Source organism: Tachypleus tridentatus, chromosome 7, assembly GCF_004210375.1.
Source record: "Tachypleus tridentatus isolate NWPU-2018 chromosome 7, ASM421037v1, whole genome shotgun sequence".
NCBI classification, from domain to species: Eukaryota; Metazoa; Arthropoda; class Merostomata; order Xiphosura; family Limulidae; genus Tachypleus; species Tachypleus tridentatus.
The window spans coordinates 60,823,460-60,842,972 of NC_134831.1; the positions used below are offsets into that span (position 1 = coordinate 60,823,460).

The 19,513-nt window shown below is 31.3% G+C and overlaps 1 protein-coding gene across 5 annotated transcripts in view; it reads left to right on the forward strand.

Moving 5' to 3' along the window:
- The first annotated feature begins 347 nt into the window (after positions 1 to 347).
- Positions 348 to 19,513, forward strand: part of LOC143255774 (stromal membrane-associated protein 1-like) — a 38,946-nt gene continuing 19,780 nt past the window's right edge. For all 5 annotated transcript variants that reach the window (XM_076511962.1, XM_076511965.1, XM_076511966.1 and 2 more), the window contains exons 1-4: positions 348 to 598; positions 11,617 to 11,750; positions 14,917 to 15,002; positions 17,981 to 18,068. In XM_076511962.1, the coding sequence (XP_076368077.1) occupies positions 481 to 598; positions 11,617 to 11,750; positions 14,917 to 15,002; positions 17,981 to 18,068 (426 nt within the window). In that variant the 5' untranslated portion in view covers positions 348 to 480. The remainder of the gene's footprint in view (positions 599 to 11,616; positions 11,751 to 14,916; positions 15,003 to 17,980; positions 18,069 to 19,513) is intronic.

A 19,513-nucleotide genomic window follows, 5' to 3' on the forward strand; every position in this document is an offset into this window, starting at 1 on the left:
CTAGCTGCCTTCCCTCTAGTCTTACACTGCTAAATTAGGGACAGCTAGCGCAAATTGCCCTCGTATAGCTTTGCGCGAAATTCAAACCAAACCATACATTTTGCCACTAATTCCAGCAATACTATAGGAAATGACGTACTTAAGGCAAGAGATAAAGGGATGAGATAAATATTTTGAAGTAAATGACATTTTAAAAGTTTATGCTGTTTAATTAGTTTGAATAAAAAAGTCTGAGCATTAAACAAGTAGCTTTAAAATTATAGTTATATTTCTAAAATCATTAAGGAATTAAAAGAGTATATTTGTTTGTGGTGTAATTTTGTCATTATTTTCTCATCCGGATTTAGATGGCTTGGGTAAATAACTGTGTAAAGAATTTGTGTTAGGCTTCAGTTCAGGTGGCTGAGTAGTTGTAGGAGGATTGAGGAGTATTTCAGTACGTGGAAATTGTTTAAGAGTGAATTCTTATACTTTTAAAAAATGTCAAATAAATTTGAAAGGGAAAGACAAAAGCAAATACAAGAAAAATGCCAAACAATATTAGCCCAACTTCTTCGTGAAGAAGATAATAAGTACTGTGTTGATTGTGATGCGAAAGGTAAACTATAGATATATATATAGGCCTAGGCGAAATCATATCACATTCGTAGTCATATGATTTATAATTTATATATCTTTAATAGTTGATAGGATTGTTATCGAAATATTACGATTATTAGTTACTCAGTATCCGTTTTAAAATGTTTAGTTAGGTCTTACAAATTACACTTATAGTTCTATTTTAGCTTATATAACGTTAAGTTAACATAATAATAATACTTTTTAGAGGCTTGGGACTAGATTGAGTTTTTATAGTAGTTCCAAATTTATTTTAGAACGACTTTTTGTGATTATTTAAGAAGATAAGAGTAATGTATATATCAGAAAAGGTTTAGTTTGGACTTGTTTCCTCTAGTGCCTAAAAGTAAAAATGAAAACAGACGTGATTCATGTGTTCAGAATTGATAGGGCATTGACAATTTTTTTTTTATGTTTCAGTGGTATGTTTGAATGACATTGACGTGGTTACTAGATATTAAAGTTTTTAGCCTTATGTTACTTTCTCTGATCACAAAGAATAAAAGTATTAAATTATCCCAGTTTGTCTGTACCTCACCTCAAATTGAGTTTAACATGCACAGTTTACTATTAAATGTGGCTCCTTTAAATTTTACTTGGAAAACTGCCTGGTGAAGACAGGTCATACATCAGTGTTCCCTACCATGCTTTATGAGCTTAATCTGTCACTGTACAGCTGCAGGAATTGAGATTTGAAGACCTGCCTTGCAGTAAACAGAAATAATGAAGAAATATACTTCTTTGGAGTACATACTATGAAAGTTGGGTACTTTTTTTTATAATTTTTTAATGAGACAAGCTTTTAATAAGTTATGTTTGTCTGTGATTTTGAATTATGGTGCAATAAACTCTAGATTATTTAGTAAAAAGTGTTATTGTAATTTAAACTGTTTGGATGCAGTTATGATGTGTGTTGTACCATATAGGGGGAAAAAATAGTTTTTCCACTGTGGAAGTCTGGTAACCCTATTGAGTGATGGTAACGAAAAAGTTGAAAACAGCAGTTTGAATGTTGTGTGTAGTGTATCTAATACCTTGCAAACTTGTGTTTTTTTGTTGTTTTTGTTTTGTCAGAACATGCACTGAAGGCTTCCAAATGAATCTCCCCTCACTTGCACACTTCCCACTTGGAAAAATGCAAATTTATCTCCATTATTTTACTTTCTACAACTAAACCAATTTTCTATTTGCCTCTGTAATTTTTCCATTAATTGCAAAGATTTAAGTGTGTGGCATTAAATTTTATTATGTTTTACCAGAATTTTTTTATGAAATGATAAAAATTTTTATCTTAAAGTTGAAAATTCTCAGTTATGAGCAGAACCCAAATCTGTGCTTTACTGATTGCAGCTAAGTACTTAAGTGTTTGGCATTTTATCAACATCATCATTTCTAGTACTAGTATACAAGTAAATTAATTTTGAATTTTTGAGAAATTTGAGATTATCCTTAAAAATGAAACCCAGAACAACAGTTTATTATTCATTTGTCTATCCATTTCAAAAAAAGTTGCAAATTATTTTAGAACTTTATAGAAACATAGAAAAGCCTAAATGTAAAAGAATAACTCTTTTCTAAAGCTTTTATTTTATTAATATATTATACATATAAAATATTCAAGCCATAAATCAAAACACATTAACATGAAATTTTTAAAATATGCTGCACATTCTTTTTAAAAAAGGAATCCTAGGGTACAAGCTGCAATGTGGGATTATAAAATGTATTCTAGGTTTTGGAGGTGACTGCAGAAGTAGGACCCACATTATGGTGGGGATACACAGTTTGTCAGTCTTAACCTCCAATTTGCTAGTCTCACATAAGAAAATTAGAAATTAGGAGAGCGAGATGTGGGTGCTCAAACCTACAACGTCCCACATCTGTATCACCTTTCACTGCCTGCAGACAGTTGTGGGAAGGTGACTGCTCTCCCAACTAGAATAAGGAAAAGATAAACATAAAAAGACGGAAATATATATGTATATATATTGATGCAAATTAATTAAAACAAATGGACATTTTACAATATTTTCAGCATGGCGGCTGATGTAGGCTCGCTGGACCTGCTGATTTCCTTTAATAGTCATTTTTTTACACAGATGGTGTCATTAGCTGTGTTTTGCTTCACAGTCAATCTATTTTTGGGATATATGACGAAATTTTGAGGAATATTACGTCATTCGAAATTGCATTAGAAGGGCAAGGAGACCAGTCAAAAAACAACTTCTTACTAACTCAGTGAAGAAAAAACAGTATCAGTGGGGTGTGAAATACAAAAACTGGATGCAAGAACATTGGAGGAAGGTGTTATTCAGTGACGAGACTCATTTCTTTGTACAGGGTCAAAGAAGTCTACATGTTTGCAAATCTCCAGGTGAGAAACTTTGAGAATCTCGCATCAATCAGTTCATAAAACATCCCTTGAAGAAGATGTTTTGGGGCTTTATCAGCCACTATGGCATCGGAGGCTTACATATCATAGAAGATATGATGCGAGGACCACAGTGCATCGAAGTTTTGCAGAGAAGAGTCGTTCCAGAATTGAAAAAACGATTTCCAGATGTATCTGGCATTTTTCAGCAAGATCTGGCTCTGTGTCACACATTGAAACTTGTGAAGAATTTTATGACTACAATGTGAATAAAGGTGCTGGACTTGCCTGGAAACTCTCCGGACTTAAATGCTATTGAAAATCTTTGAGCGATTTGTAAAGAAAGACTAAAGGGAAAACACTACTGTGAAAGATAAGCTAATTGAGGCCATAATTGAGGTGTGGTACCGCAGATCCAAAATTTAGTAAAGATTGCAGTCAACTCGTGGACTCAATGCCAAAGCGGATTAATGATCTGAAAAATAAAGGTGGTCATATCGTATTAGTTTGAGTAATTTTTGGATTCTCAAAAATAAAACGCAAAAAATTGAAAAAAACGTAATTTTCCGTCTTGTTTCAATTAACTTGCACGAGTGTGTATATTGTAAAAAGTAAATTATTGTAACTTCTAGATCTTTTATGTTCCCCATCACTAAATTTTTATATTTTTTCAAAACCAGATAATATTCTGTTACCTGTTTGCACTCACCCCAGCAACTGATATCTTGACTGTATATGTAGTAAGAGGACTAAAACTGTAGACAGTATTCTATTGAAATTTATCAGAATCTTTTAACTGGTCAAAATATCCATTCCACTTTTTAAATAATCCTACAGTTTTCTCTGGTCTTTTTGACAACAGTTAAATAGCTAAAAGTTTGAAGCTTTTGTCAAAGTGCTTTTATGTGAATAACTTTTTCAAATAATAATAATAGTCCTGTAATACAAGAAGCAACTTTAATGAAATTTCCACCCAAAATATATCACTTTACTTCTTCTAAAGTTAAAAAATAAGTTACTAATTGTTAAATATGTTCATTCTGAATAAAACATTTCTCTTTATTAGCTTTCTTTAGTATCAAACAGATAATTTGTAACACTATCAGTATTTAACTTTTTAACATTGAGTAGAACTTAAGGTAGGCAATTTTAAATGATCTTGTAACCATGAGATTACACACACACACACACACACAACTTAATGTAGTAATTATATCTTCACAAAATTTCACAAACTTTTAGTTTTAATAAACACTTCAAGATTTATTTGTGAATATAAAAGTGCTTTTTATCTTAGTTTTCAAATTTTGGTTGTGTTACATTTGGAACCTTGTAATTGAATATTAAATTACCAAATATTTTTCAGCAAAACTTTATATTTTATTTCGCCAAATGCTGCGTACAGACTTCATTCTTTTGACCATTATTTTAACACTGTTTGAAAATAAATAAATTTAAATCAACATTTCTTTCAGAATTACGACATTGTAACAGATGATTATACTATTTATTTTTACATCCTAAGCTAATAGATTTTTCATTTAGTTTTATTTCTTTAGAGTTGCATATACTCTTTTCTAAAGTATGGCAATGCATTAACTATATATCACATTAAACAGCTTTGTGTAAATATCAGGTCCAGTTACCATGTTTGTTCATGTCAAATTGCACAACTGAACCTCTATTTGACTAGTGCTTGTCATTGAAGAGGTGTATTTGTTTTAATTATTTTCATGTAATTTTGAGTATCTAAACTAATAAGTTTTTACTTTTTTGTTTTAGTTATTTTTATATAAATAAAAATGTCTGTTAATGACAATAATATAGTCTTGTGAATTTTTAAAAATTTAAATACACAATTTAGAATATGAAGTATTGACATACGTGTACAGTAGTATGTTTTAACACTAATGTAGTTGATCTGGACTTTTAACTGAGCTAGAAATTGTTTAAATAGTTTTCATAGAGTCCTAACAATAACAAAGAATTATGTTAAAATGTTCAGTTCTGCTTATTCCAGTAGCTTTTAATCTCATAGCTTAGTACATTAAAATCTTTGTCTTCTGTTTGTTACAAATATTCCAGTATCAAATGTTAGAGGATTTGTGACTATTTTAGTAGTGCTCTTTAAGGGGTGTGGCATGTGGCCTTCATTTTATTGCTTATATCTCTGTAAATCAAAATCCTTTGGTACAAGTTGACAGTTTACTCAGAAATATATACAAATGTGAAATTTCCCAAAGTAAGATCAGGTAGTGGTAAAAGAAAATTAAAAAATGACCAATTTAAAGTGTTATGATACAGGCAAGTGAAGATTAAGTTACTCAAATATTTCCTTCTTAAATTAGAAGTTAAATTTCGTATTAAAATTTTAATTATAAACTACATAAAGTCAAGTAAAATTTGCAAAGATGTTTTCTTTAAAATATGAAGCTATTTCTATTTATGATAATTTTTTCTTCAGATTGTCTATAATAAATTTTAAAATGTATTTTCCACTGTTAAACTTTTAAACTAATTGGAACTTGTGTTGATTATAAAGAAAAATTCGTATTTCAACACACGATCTCACAAATGGTGTTGCATGAGAAAGTGAAATTGCACGGGGCTAATCAACTTCATCATGGGCTTAGTTCCTGGAATTGACCTCCTAATTATTTTGTTGATGTTATAATTTTCATGCTGTAACTTTTAAATTAGTAAGCATATGCTCATGTAATCAGGAAGATTATCACTAAATGTTAGAAGGCTTTCATATGCAGAATCTTTTTTTTTTTAATATTAAATCCTGCAGTTTGTTAAGCAAATTTTTTCTCCTGCCTTTTTCTTTTTATATGTTGCCTATCCAACATGCAAAGTAATTTTCACTTTAAGATTAAACACACACACACACGCACGCACACACACACACACACACACACACACACACATATATATATATATATATATAGGGTCACCTGCAGCCCCCTGGATGATTTGACATGGAATGATTAGATCAATATCTCTGATAGTTTCTCATTCACAGTGCTGTAAAATATAATTTTTAATTTTAGCAAATTTATTTTCAGGCAACTTTAGCTGCTTAAAGCTGCAAGAGTAATGGTGGTAGAAGGCTGAAATATGCTACACCAACTGAATTAATATCAGAATTCAAAAATGGTCTTAAACCAAATATATCTCTCTTAGAATTTGCATAGTGAGGCAGTAAAATCACCTGAAAACCCAAATTTGTAAAAAAGATTGGTTTTTGTAATAAGCCATGGCTCTAACAAAATCAGGATGGTGTTCAACCTACTTTTTGCCTTATAATTTTTTAAAGTATCCTTTGACCATACATGTTTTATTTAAAAAAACTTCAGTTCAGGTGTTACTGTGTGCAAATATATCCATACAATTTTGAAAAATACATGTCAGAAGTTTATGAATCCCACTGAAATATTCTAACCAGCCTTACACAAAGTTAAATAATGAAGTTGTAAGAAACAAGAAAGAATTAATTCATCTCTGAACAAGTTTATTGGCATAACTAGTTAGATCACATGGCAATGCAAATATATTGTGTATCCATTACAGTTGTGAAAATATGACTGAGTTTAAGATTCATAATATAATAAATACAAAGGTAAACCAGACACAAAAACCAGTGCTACAACAGGGGATAACTCCAAAATTATTGTCACACCAAACTGCAATAATCATGACAATGAAATGTTTCAAAAATTGCTTTGGTGATAAATTAGCCTTAACAACATCAAATAAACATTGCTTTGTTCAGACAGCTTGAATAAACTTCTGAAATTCAAGTTTGATTATGTTGAGATTATTTTGACTTAGAACATAGTGGCGAGCACTACTACTTGCACAGTAAATGCACTTATCAGACAAAGAATATATTTGAAAGGAATCCAGCTTTCATCTTTACATGACCTTGCAGGCCATAAGAACCGTTTTTCTTGATGTCTTCATAAATGACACCAGCACATCGGATTGTGCATCTGATCTATCTTTTATGTTTCCCACATACCATTCATGATCGTATATGCATGCCACATATATCCCTGGCTGATAATTGTCATTGCTATCATTAGACCCTATTTGAGCTGCTGTAGCATCACTTTCACTACTACTACTAACAGTTACAACTGTGTACACAGTTGATGTCTTCATAAATGACACCAGCACATCGGATTGTGCATCTGATCTATCTTTTATGTTTCCCACATACCATTCATGATCGTATATGCATGCCACATATATCCCTGGCTGATAATTGTCATTGCTATCATTAAACCCTATTTGAGCTGCTGTAGCATCACTTTCACTACTACTACCAACAGTTACAACTGTGTACACATCATCATCTGATAGCCTTCTCATATACAATTTGTTGATAGAGTGGAGAATAAAGCTATGATGTGACCTAATACTTGCTACAGTTTTGCATTTTTCATAGTTCTCAAGTAGATCAAACTTTATACAATTCTGCAGGACTGATTCCTGTTCAAGAAAGAACTGAATGCCCTGAATGTGGTCCTTTGACCAATGGTACATATCAGAGACATTTAAAATTTGATAATTTATTATTTTTCACAACCTTGATTTTTTGAACATCATGTTCAGAGATGTAAGAATATATGGTAAAGGATTATTAGAATATTTCAATGGGATTCATCAATTATTTCACAATTGTATGGATATATTTGCACACAGTAACACACCTGAATTGAGGTTTTTTTCAAGTAAACGTATGGTCAGAGGATACTTTAAAATATTGTAACTCAAAAAGTAGGTTGAACACCATCCTGCATTTTTTTGTGGATCATATTGAGAGATGTAAAAATATATGGTAAAAATCTGAAAAGGCTGAATAACTGGTGACATGGTCAAACTGTGGCCTTAAGTAGGGCTATTTTTAGCTAAATGATAAGTTGCATCAACTAAATTTTTTTCCAGGAGATCTAATAGACTTTTAATTACAACAATTGCTGATTTATCAACTGATATATTATAGGAAATTTGAAAACAAAATTCAGCTTTGTATCATATTAAGTCTTAGAGCTATGGGTTATTAAATAAACCAATGTTTCTTTTTACGATTTTGAGTTTTCAGGTAATTTTACAGTCTCACTATGCAAATTGTAAGAGAGATAAACGTGGTTTGCGACCATTTTTTGAATTCTGTGAGATTAATTAAGTTGGTGCAGCTTTAAGGAGCCCAAGTTGCCCAAAAATGAATTCACTAAAATAACAAAATATTAATTAAAGTTTACAGGGCTGCAAATCAGAAACTATTAGAGATATTAATTTAATCTTTGGCAATTTTTTATTGTATGGGTAGATGAGCACATGTGGATTTTTTCAAGGCATTCTAAGGATTTTGTTTGGAATTTCACACAAAACTACTCGAGGGCTATCTGTGCTAGCCGTCCCTAATTTAGCAGTGTAAGACGAGGGAAGGCAGCTAGTCATCACCACCCACCGCCAACTCTTGGGCTACTCTTTTACCAACGAATAGTGGGATTGACCGCACATTATAACGCCCCCACGGCTGGGAGGGCGAGCATGTTTGGCGCAACTCGGGCACGAACCCGCGACCCTCAGATTACAAAGCGCACGCCTTAACGTGCTAGGCCATGCCAGGCCCCCCCATTCTAAGGAAGTCACCTGGAAAATTTTCCAAAATCTGGATGATTTGACATGGAATGACCCCATATATATCAGAAAATTGTGTATTTCACAAGCAGCACTTTTAACATCCAAATAGTTATCAAACATTTCTTAAGAAGAAAACTTCTTGGTTATTTTTGCTAATGAATCTTTGTACAGGTTTGGTCAGTCAACCTCATAACCACCATAAAAAATTAGGAAATATAAATCATGCCTGTTTTCTTCTGGATTGACTATATATTATTTCATGAAAATACAAATGTTTAGATTAAGTAACTTAAATTTGATAATGTTATATATTTATATATACTTATTATATTGACCTCTCAGCTATGTTTGGCTAACAGTACAAAAGCAACAATGACCCATGCACTCATGTTACAGTATCCAGTAATACAAACTGATCTTCAGTCTTTACAAAGTTATCTGTCTTGGCTGTGCTTCAGTGGACTAGTATATTGTAAAATAGTCACATTTCAGTTATTGTACGTAATACATGTATATACATTACTATAATATACATGTTCTTTTCTTAAATTAGAACAGTAAATAAAGAAGTAAAGCAAACAGTTCTCTTCTAGTTATCACCTTTGTACTCATTTTCTGCTTGCTGTAGGTTGCTAAGCCTAATAAAATGTTGCACAAGGATGTGAAATTAATTTTTTTTTTGGTTTTATATATTTGAATAACCAAAATATCATAAATTACTGTACTGATACCGTAGAATTCATTATAATGTATCAAGCTTCGTAATTAAACTGTATTTTGGTTTTAAAAAAATGAGTAAACAAAAGACTCAAGCTATCAGCTTGATGGTGTATATTGAAAGAATAAGAAGACATTGTAATACATGAAAATGGCTTACACAGGGAGGGACATACTGAGCTTTCTGTTGGTTATAGACAGAAGTAAATGTGTATAAGGGAACATTCCCAAAAATGGAAAGAGGTGAGCAGGGTCAGTGTTTTATTCAGTACATGAGCAACATTTCAGTGGGTAGAAAAAATAGGAGGTACTTTATATTCTAGTTTGTCAATACTAGTACTTTGAGTTCCTAAATCATACAACATTATAGAGCTTATATTTTGACATCACAAACATGTAATTTGAACCTGTATTCAACATACCATATGACACACACAGATTGATGTCTGTGTTTAATATTTACTTTTAAATTAAGAAATTGAATTATGTATAATATTAAAATATGAGTTATAATCTATAGTTTGATACCAAACATATTAATATAAATTCATAAAATAGTAGTTCAATGAAATTTTCAATGCGAGTCATCAAACAAGACGATGCGGTCTTTGACCTATGACCTGTGTGGAGAATGTTGAGACTGTCATGGATGCAAATGCTGGCTTTGTTACATGTTATCACTGTGGTTTTGTATATTTCCCATCCATATAAATCAGCCTGTAAATTAAAAGACAAATCATTCAACCAATATGAAACTGACAAGAAGGTAGAGCTAAATTCCATTATATTAAAGTATTATGTTCCAGTGTAGCTCTTTAGGAATACCAGAGGGTGCACAATGCTAACAGAAAATTTTGAAACTTATAAAAACACATGAGATGACAGGTTATGTTTGTGATAAACCACATACAAGCAAAACACTGATATCTACTGAAATTTGCTGAGAACAACTGCCATAGTAGAAGAAAGCAGGGTACGTGGGTGGAGCAGTGTACATTGTGTTTCTTGATTTAAACAGTTTTTACATAATGTGTGTAATGCTTTTCAGTCAACTCTCTTATCCTATTTGTCCTCAAGTGGATCAACAATTAGTTTACAGGCTCATAAATAATGCTAAAAATTGGGTTTCAACATCCATGATGGTCAGAGCACAAATAGCCCATTGTGTAGCTTTGTTCATAACGTCAGACAAATTGCCCCCATGCTTAAGCACTGAAAAGGATGGATTTATCCTGGTGTGTCAATGATGCAATGCAGTTTTTAGCAAGACTGAAAATCAGTGACTATTGGTTCATCAATATCTGATGTATTTATGATGTGTACTTCATCCTGTCTGTCAGAAATTAAATCCCATGTAACATTTCTTCCATACCTCTAAGATCCTAAGGTAATAGTGTGATGTGGTTTCACAATTGATTTTGTGATTGGAGTGTACTTTATTAAGAATCATCAACATATGGATTGTAATCCTACACAGTCAGTGTCTCATGGTAACATTAAATGCTGAAAGCCAATATGATTTTGTTGTGTACCAGCAACAAAATGTGATAGATATTATAGTTTTTCTGCAGTTTTCCTCTATATTTTGATAATCAGATTAATCATATCTTGTGGGGATGCTTTCAGGACAAGATCATTCCATGTCATTTTTCTTGTGATGTCTAACTCATTCATCAGTTCTAATGTCACTTGATTTCTGGTTATGGGAGAATACCTGAATTCATGTCTGTATGATGGGAAGTGTAGAGTGATTCCAGACCTCAAGGATGTAATTGTTTGGGAAGATACAGGCATACTTCTAGATAAAGAAGCCCATTGTTGTTATAATGTCCTGTTTTCACATGGTTGAAATTTGTTCTTGATGCTGTAGGAACACATTTTAAACAGTGAATGTGATTGGTCATGGTGGTGACCCTGGAAGCATTGTCCGACAGTTGTATTTATACAGTGCTCTTTTGTAACTTCATCTTCCTGTGGCATACCTTTTGTTAGATGTTGTACACTGAACTGAAAAACCATCTTCTTAATCACCCTGTACTTTTAGTCCACTTAATTTGAAAAGCTTCTAACAATTTTGGAGAAAACTTTTGAAGACATTTTTTGTAGTACATTAATTTTAATACTTTAAGAGTTGTGTTAGAACTACTTGTTACATTTTTAATGATTAACTAGATATATTTTATTTTGTATTTAATATCATAAGACATTTGTATATTTTTTTAAAGATACAGCAAGTTTTCTCTCTGTTTACATAGGACCAAGATGGGCATCTTGGAACTTGGGAGTTTTCCTTTGCATTCGATGTGCAGGCATTCATAGGAATCTTGGTGTTCATATTACAAAGGTCAAGTCTGTTAATCTGGATACATGGACACCAGAACAAATTGGTGTGAGTACTATTCAGCTTAAAAAAAAAAAGCAATTTAACTAAATCTTTGATTTGAAATTATCAGGTAGAATATGATAATCTTTCTTTGTATATAGCTGCACATTATAAATAATACATGCCAGCCAGAGTCAAGTAGTGTGTTAATGTAAGGAAAGTAGGTTCATGTGATAGTTAAAATATAATTCACTAAAAAATTATATAAAACAGATGTATGAGGAATTCTTTGACATGGGGGATACAAGTTTTATAATTTCAACCTGACACTGTCTTTAGATGTTTATGGTTCTGTGTTATCTTGAAAATTAAATTAAATTTTATATTTTACAGAAGCTGTCATTAAATTACTCAAATACAACTTTTCAGTACATTATTTCAAAACAATTTTCAGTTTTATGACATTGTTACATTTCTTGTAGCTAAGTTCAGTTTTGCATCTTATGACCATGCATATTGACAGTACCCATTCAGTTTCTGTTGCAAAAGATTGCATCATAGGGCTGGAATGTCCAAAGGTTACCATTCCACTCTATAAGCTTTCTGTAATCCATCTAGCAAATGAAGATGGCATCTTCCCAGTGGCTGTTGCAGTGGTTCAGCAACTTGACTGGTATCTCTTTTGTATGAATTAGCATGAATACACATTTCATTTTCAAACTTTTTGAGGTATGTGACTGTTGAGTGGATATTTCATAGAAGCAACTTTGTGTACACATGATTTTGTTGCTTTTCCAGATGGTATTCCTTTTTTATTGTGTTGCATACTGTTGACTGGACATGAAGATGTTTGTACCAAAGTTTGTGCTGTGATTCTCACTATTTAAAAGTTGCCACATGATGCTAGGGAACAGTTTCATTTCTCTTTGTGGATGGTTTTGGGTGTCTTAAGTTGAACCAATTTCTCTTGGTTCCCCATGCTATTAAGTACAAGAGCTATTCCCATTCTAAGTACACAGTTATGATTTGAGTATGAATGGTTTCTGTCTGAAAGGAATGTTAAGGTACCTTTTCAAACAACAATTAATTTTTGATACCATAAAATCACATTACTTTTAATGTGCATATACTTTTGCTTTGAGCATCTGTGTAGTCTTGCATGCTCCAGTCTTTTATACCCTACTTAAATGTCCTTGGTAGTATATAATTAGCAAATCTCTCTGCTTTCACTAGTATGCCCTCTATCATCACTAAGATAATGTAATCATTTTTTCTCAACAAATACAAAACATTGATCACGTTTTTTTTGTTTTTCTTCTGATAAAGCGTTGCATTATGAATTGCAATTTTCACACTGCCTTATGGATTTCTATATAGTTATAATTTCCTTGAAAAAAAACAAACAAAAGTAAATTAGACATGATATTTGTAGGTATGAAGTGTTTGTACCCACTTTACCAAATTTGTTCACCATATCTTGTTTTGACTCGGTCTTCTTTTTGGTCTAACCTTGTCTATTCTTTAGGTCAGACAACTTTTTCAACTACTCTTAGCTATTCTAAATATCTAAAGGTTTTGGATTCCCCAGTGCTATTTAGCATTCTTCCCAAATGGCCTTTTGAATTACTAAACCAGTGATATTAGGGCAATATTATGTCTTGATAACCATTCGAGCCTTTAGCCTTAGGTATCATGTATGACTTTTCACTTATTGTGTATTTTTTTAATGCTTGTATGGAGGAGTCAATTTTACAAACTGGTATTTGGACTTCCATAAATGATTCTACTCTCATGTTCTTTACATAATCTGGCAGCTTTCTTCTGGGAGTTTTTCACTATTCCTCATGGTCAATTTAACAACATCTGCTGGATTATAAGGAGGAGGGGGGTACTTTTGTCACTATCTTGTTTCTATTTTCAAGGGTCACTTACATCATGTTTAGACTGGATACCACTCTGTGGTGAGTGTTGCCCAGACAGGTCTGTTTTTATCAGTCCAGTTCCACACTATCAACCAGTTTGATTATTCTTACTGTTGGTTGCAATAGGCTCTATAGAAATAAGGTGTTCCATACCGTCTAGGTGCATACCAAACAATGTTACCATATTATAATGGATTGCTACTCATCAGTAGCTAACAAATGTAGGAGTGTTGGGCTTAATAGCAAATTGTGTGTCCACTTGTAGATACAGTATGTATACATACAAATTATTAATATTCTTGGTATTCATGTAGGTTTCTCTGTAAATATGTCATGTGACTTTTAATGAAGCTCACTTTTGTTTGTTCTTTGTTTTTTGTGTATGTACGTAATACCTTGCTTTTTATCAGATTTGTTTCACATTTTTTCCAGTGTATATCTTCCATTGTTTTTCTTTTTGACCCAGTACTCTAACATTTGATTTCTAAACAGACAGGCAATAAAGCTTTTCCATTATAATTTTCAAGATTTTCCTAATGCCTATTTTTAGGTCCTCACGAACTCAAGAAATATGTGACCTGTATGAGTCTCTAATGTATGTAATATCTATCTTGTACTTCCTTGTTTTCATATTAAAGAGGTTTTGAAGTTTCACTTCAAGTTTGACTGGCATACTTCAACATTGAATGATGTAAGATATTTCAAACTCTTATTTTCATATTCTAATTCACCCAGAAAGTACTCTCTTTCCTTTTCTGTGTATTCAGAGCAGTTTTTTCTGTTCTCAGATATTGTTGTTTGTGGATTTATTACTGAGTTGTAATTTCCCATTCCTTTTTCACAGTAATGTTGGTTAATATTAGTCTGATTTAAAATTTGTCTGTTATTAATATCATAAAGCAGTTGGACTGTAAAACTTTGAAGATTGTTATCACTTATCTACTCATTATTTAATGGTATTAAATATTTAAGCTGTTGTTGGTCAAATCCATGATGTGTTTGCCTCTTTTTCTCACTACCCAAGGTGTTCTCTCTGTTTTGGGGAATATGACCACACAAGTATTTTTCATGTAATTTGGTCGTGTCCATCAGTGACTGTCTCAAAGATCATTTTCTGATCAGAATAAGGTTTTTATGACTCTTCATTCTAGATTCTTCTTCATTGCAGTTTTCATGAGGGTTAAATTCCAGTAGTTTTCAAATTTTATATATTTTTAAACTGTTTTGTTTTACAGTGCAATTTTACCACAATTCCTGTTAGTAAAAAATACTAAAATTATATGTATAAATATTTTTAAACATTGTTTCAGATTCTGCAGGAAATGGGAAATAGCAGGGCTAGAGCTGTGTATGAAGCTAACCTACCAGACAATTTCCGTAGACCTCAAACTGACTCGTATCCTTTAGGAGAAACTTAACATGAAGTACTCTTGTCCTTTAAATATAAGTAATTGATATTTAACCAAGAAAATCTATAACTGATATTAACATAGAGTAGCTTGTATAGGACTAAGATTTCATAAATTCAAAAAACACAGATTCCTATTGTGTGCATTTATTGCAAGAGGCATACTGGAAAGAAAATGTCTGAATATTTGTATAACAGCTGATGTTATGCACAGAGACAAATGCTTGTTTAAACATAGTCTGACATTTTACTCTACTTCAAAATTTATTACTTAAGTGGAAATATTATTTTCCATTGTGTACTTCAACCAGTTAGTCATATAAATACTGCATACATAAAATCTGTTGTTGAAATAATTACACAGTGTATTTTTGACCAAGTTAAATGTACATAAATATTTTTCTTTCATGGTACAGTAAAATATGTAGGAGTTGCATGTTAAAATACAAAACAAAAAGTCATACTTAAGCATTAACCTGTTCAGTTTTGTAGACAAAGTAACTCGTCCAAGCTGATCTGTAACACAGTGCTACAGATGAGTTGCATGTAATTCGTTCTCAATAATACCTAACTTCAACGCTAGATGTCAGCACCATGCATGCATTTGACTTACAAATTGTTTCAGTTTCGATCCAAAATGGTATCACGAAAAAGGTTACAAAATGAAGAAGCATTAGAGTTGCATTTTGTAGCAGCTGAAATACTTGGCAGTCAACAGGTTAAAGATTGTTTTTTTATTCATGTTTTTGTTTTTCTTAAGAAATAGTTGTTGACCTATATGACATTTTCACTTGTGGATAAATATGGCCAGTTAAAATTGTATATGTGATTGTATATTTGTAAGTGTAAAGTTTATGGTTAAAAAAAAGTATCTTAACTAAAACTTGTACGCCAATTGTAGTTGACTTTTGTATCAAAACATGCCATTTATTAAGTATCTTAATTATGTAGCAGCTTGTTTAAATGCAACAGTGATTCTTGCTGCAAGCATCTGTTTAACTCAAACTTGTTATTATTGTGAAACATAAGGCAAAGAAGCTATTTTGGTCCACATTCTAAAGGCAGTGCAGAGATTTGTGTAAAGAAAACTTTCACTAAACCTATTGCATTTGAGTGTCATTGATTTTTGCTCTAATGATTGAGATGCATATTAGATCTCTTTCCTTAAGAAAGCAAAATAAATTTTTTGCTCTATGGGTGGGTGATGTTGATACTTTTGTAAGGTCTAATTTTAAGTGAAATTTAGCATTACATCCCATGGGATGGGAGTGTGAATTTTGAATGAATAATGAATTTAGTTTTGATGGTATACTACTTGAAAAAAATAGAATATTATAGTTTTTAAATGAATATTTATTAAACCTATGTATTTGTATTTTTTGTTATTTATTATTATTAGAATAACAAAGATATTTGTAGGAAACTCTTTCTTAATTTAGTATTTTTGGCCTTAAAGATATTTGCAAACCTTAAAATATTGTTATGAACTATCATTTTAAATATTTATACATTTGTAGTGTTTTAGAATTCATGTGATATAATAAACATGAAGTTTTTAAAGATTCTGGGAAATATCAGATAGAACTACAACAATATGTATATGTAGGGACATTAACATTGCTGACAGTTGAGTTAGCATCAGAGCATGTTATTATGTTAGTTTTTCTAGAAGTTGAGTTTAGTTGCATTAGTTTGCTAGAAAACTCTGTTCTTGTGTTTCATCAAGACTTTTTAGTGTCTGTTCATTGAGTCAGGTAAAGAAGCAAAAGTAGTCTAGAAAATTACAGAAGAAATAATTTGCATTATAGATAATTGTTAGATTTTTAACATTTTTTCCTAACAGTTTAGGATAGATTATCGTCATATTCATTACTTGTTTTTAGCTTTATTTCTATCTCTAAAACCAAATATTCCAAAATAGAATAAAAGATGCTGAAAAGGTTATCTTAACCCTTCCAAATTGCTGATCCTCTACTGTCTTGGTCCCACAAGGGAATCTTAGCAATCTCTTTGATCCTGTGCCATTTGATCTTCTTTAATCTCTGTTTGTGCTACTTCTGCCAAATGTTTGGGAAATTCCTGAGAATTTGTATATATTTTTTTAATTACAACTTAACTGGTGTGTGTGTTTGAAAATAGCTTTTTCAATTAAAATTTGACTACAGAAAGTTTTATCTAAGTTAAATACAACTTTATATTTTTTTAATTTTGTACAGCTACATCAGGGCTGTCCTAATTTTGAAATGATAGACTGGTTATTTAATTTTCACTCTTATCAATTACCAATGTTTCAAATAGAAGTTAAGATTTTTTTTAAAGTAATGGGACATACTCTACAGAACTTTCATAGTTGAACATGTTGACTGCAGTGCTGGACCACAGTAGGTTCTATCTGATGTCTTAAGAGTTAAACAAAGAATATTTGGGTACAGTAGTTTTGGTTGTTATAATATACATATAGGAGGCATTAGATTATTTATGCCCAATTGTCATATAAAGTATTGTATATCAAATCTTTCAATACTCTAGACTGATTACACTTTGAAATTTCAACTTTTTTCTGCATGGTACAATGGGTTTCTGAACTTTAGTTGATAGCAGTAAACCTTATTAGCAGTTTCAGGCTGCAAAGAAAAGATGTTTGTGCAAGTTTGCTGATGGTTAATTTTAAACAACTCGTTAAAATGGCAATATTTGAAATTTCCAGTAGTCTTGGAAATGCAAAGAGAATATAACAATATGGAAAATAATACCACACAAGTTAAGCTACAGCATTAAGCATTTTGGTCAAACATCGTAACATTTTTTACTTATTTGTATGTACAGTGTGTGTGATGCATTTAACTGAAGAGAATTGAACAAATTGTTTAAAGACAGCTGTAAATTGTATTTCTTTATACAAATACTTTAATAGTTTGACTAACAAAAATATTTGCATTTAAAGTAATTTCTTAATGCACTGCCAGCTCTTTGGAAGCCTTTATACGTGCTAAATATGAACATAAAAGATACATAGCCAAAGAATGGGTTCCTCCATCCAATCCAAAACCTGCAGTAAGTGCATTTCCTTCTGTTGTTATATTGTCAAAGCTAGTGTTAAATGAAACTTTGTAAAACTGTTAGAGAAAGTTCAGTTTTAATTCTGACATCAAATCAGCACCTTAAAACTATATTCTGTTGGTTATGACATCTAGCTGATTTAGATTAAGGTGCAAACTAGGACAAACCTGTATTAAGTCTTTAAAGTAATGGAACTTGCTGTCAAATGTTTCTTAGTGATACTTGTAATAAGTGTTTATTTCTGTGGTGAGTTGTTTGAGGTAGAGTTGTTTTATCTGGTTCTTGGTAAAAAATTAGTCTTTTGATTTATGATTATTTTACACAAAGTAAAATTCAAATTTTAGTAGTTGAGGTCATTGGGTTTGCATGCTATAAAAAGTATTAGGGGTCATCATGTGTGCTTTAAGCTGAAAATATAGAAGTGGTAACTTCTTAATTTTACATAAAGGATATTCAGGTTAAACATTGATAGTGTTAAAATGTTAATAACTTTGTTTTGTACAAAGAAAGCCTGTTATATAAAGATGGTGCTGATTTTCAAATGTATAAGATATTCTATGTTATTGGATTATTAAGAGCCCTCAAAATGAAAACTAATGGTGGTTAATTGTTTCCACTTCAGTGTTTTGTAAAGTGGTATCAAACATTACAAAAAGCCTTATAACAATATAATAAATTTTGTGTATAGTACTTACAAGTTTTAAGTGCAACAAAAAAGAACCAACAACAATAAAACCTTACATTTTAACCAACTTCCTAAAGCACAGTTATATTTATTAAACACTATATATAAATATAGACCTAGATGAAAGGCTTTTGATTTTAATTCTCAGCTGATGATGGCTTATCTTATGTACCACAATATCCATTATCACTCTCTTCATCATTATTTGTTTCATCCTGTTATTTTAATAATAAACATTACTGGGAGAGGTCCTTACAAACATACTTCATACCTGTTGATTCAGATTAATTAACTTTTTAGCTCTACTCATAAAGTTTGTTAAAAGTAGGTTAATTTTTCATATATTAGTTTGTGCATGTTTTTTTTTTGTTTTAATTCAAACTCTTCTGTATTTGTTTCAAAGTGATTTACCGAAAATGGTATTTTATGCAGTTACTGTCTCAGTGTTACTTGATGTATTTTTGTAGGATAACATCAAAGATTTTTTTACACTATTAAAATTAATGAAATGTAAGTACATTTAGTGGTATATGTATAGATTTTGATTTGGTTATGTGATCAGTTTATTGTGAAACTTAGAATATTTAATGAAACTGATCATAAGAACCATCACAAACAGTTTTGTCATTGTTCAGAGATTAAAAATTAGATTGTTTTCTTTTTAATTATTTTTGTATACTTTCATAAGTTAGTTTATAAAGACAACCATTAATAATATTAACTCTGTATTCTTTGTTTTCTAACATTTTTGGTG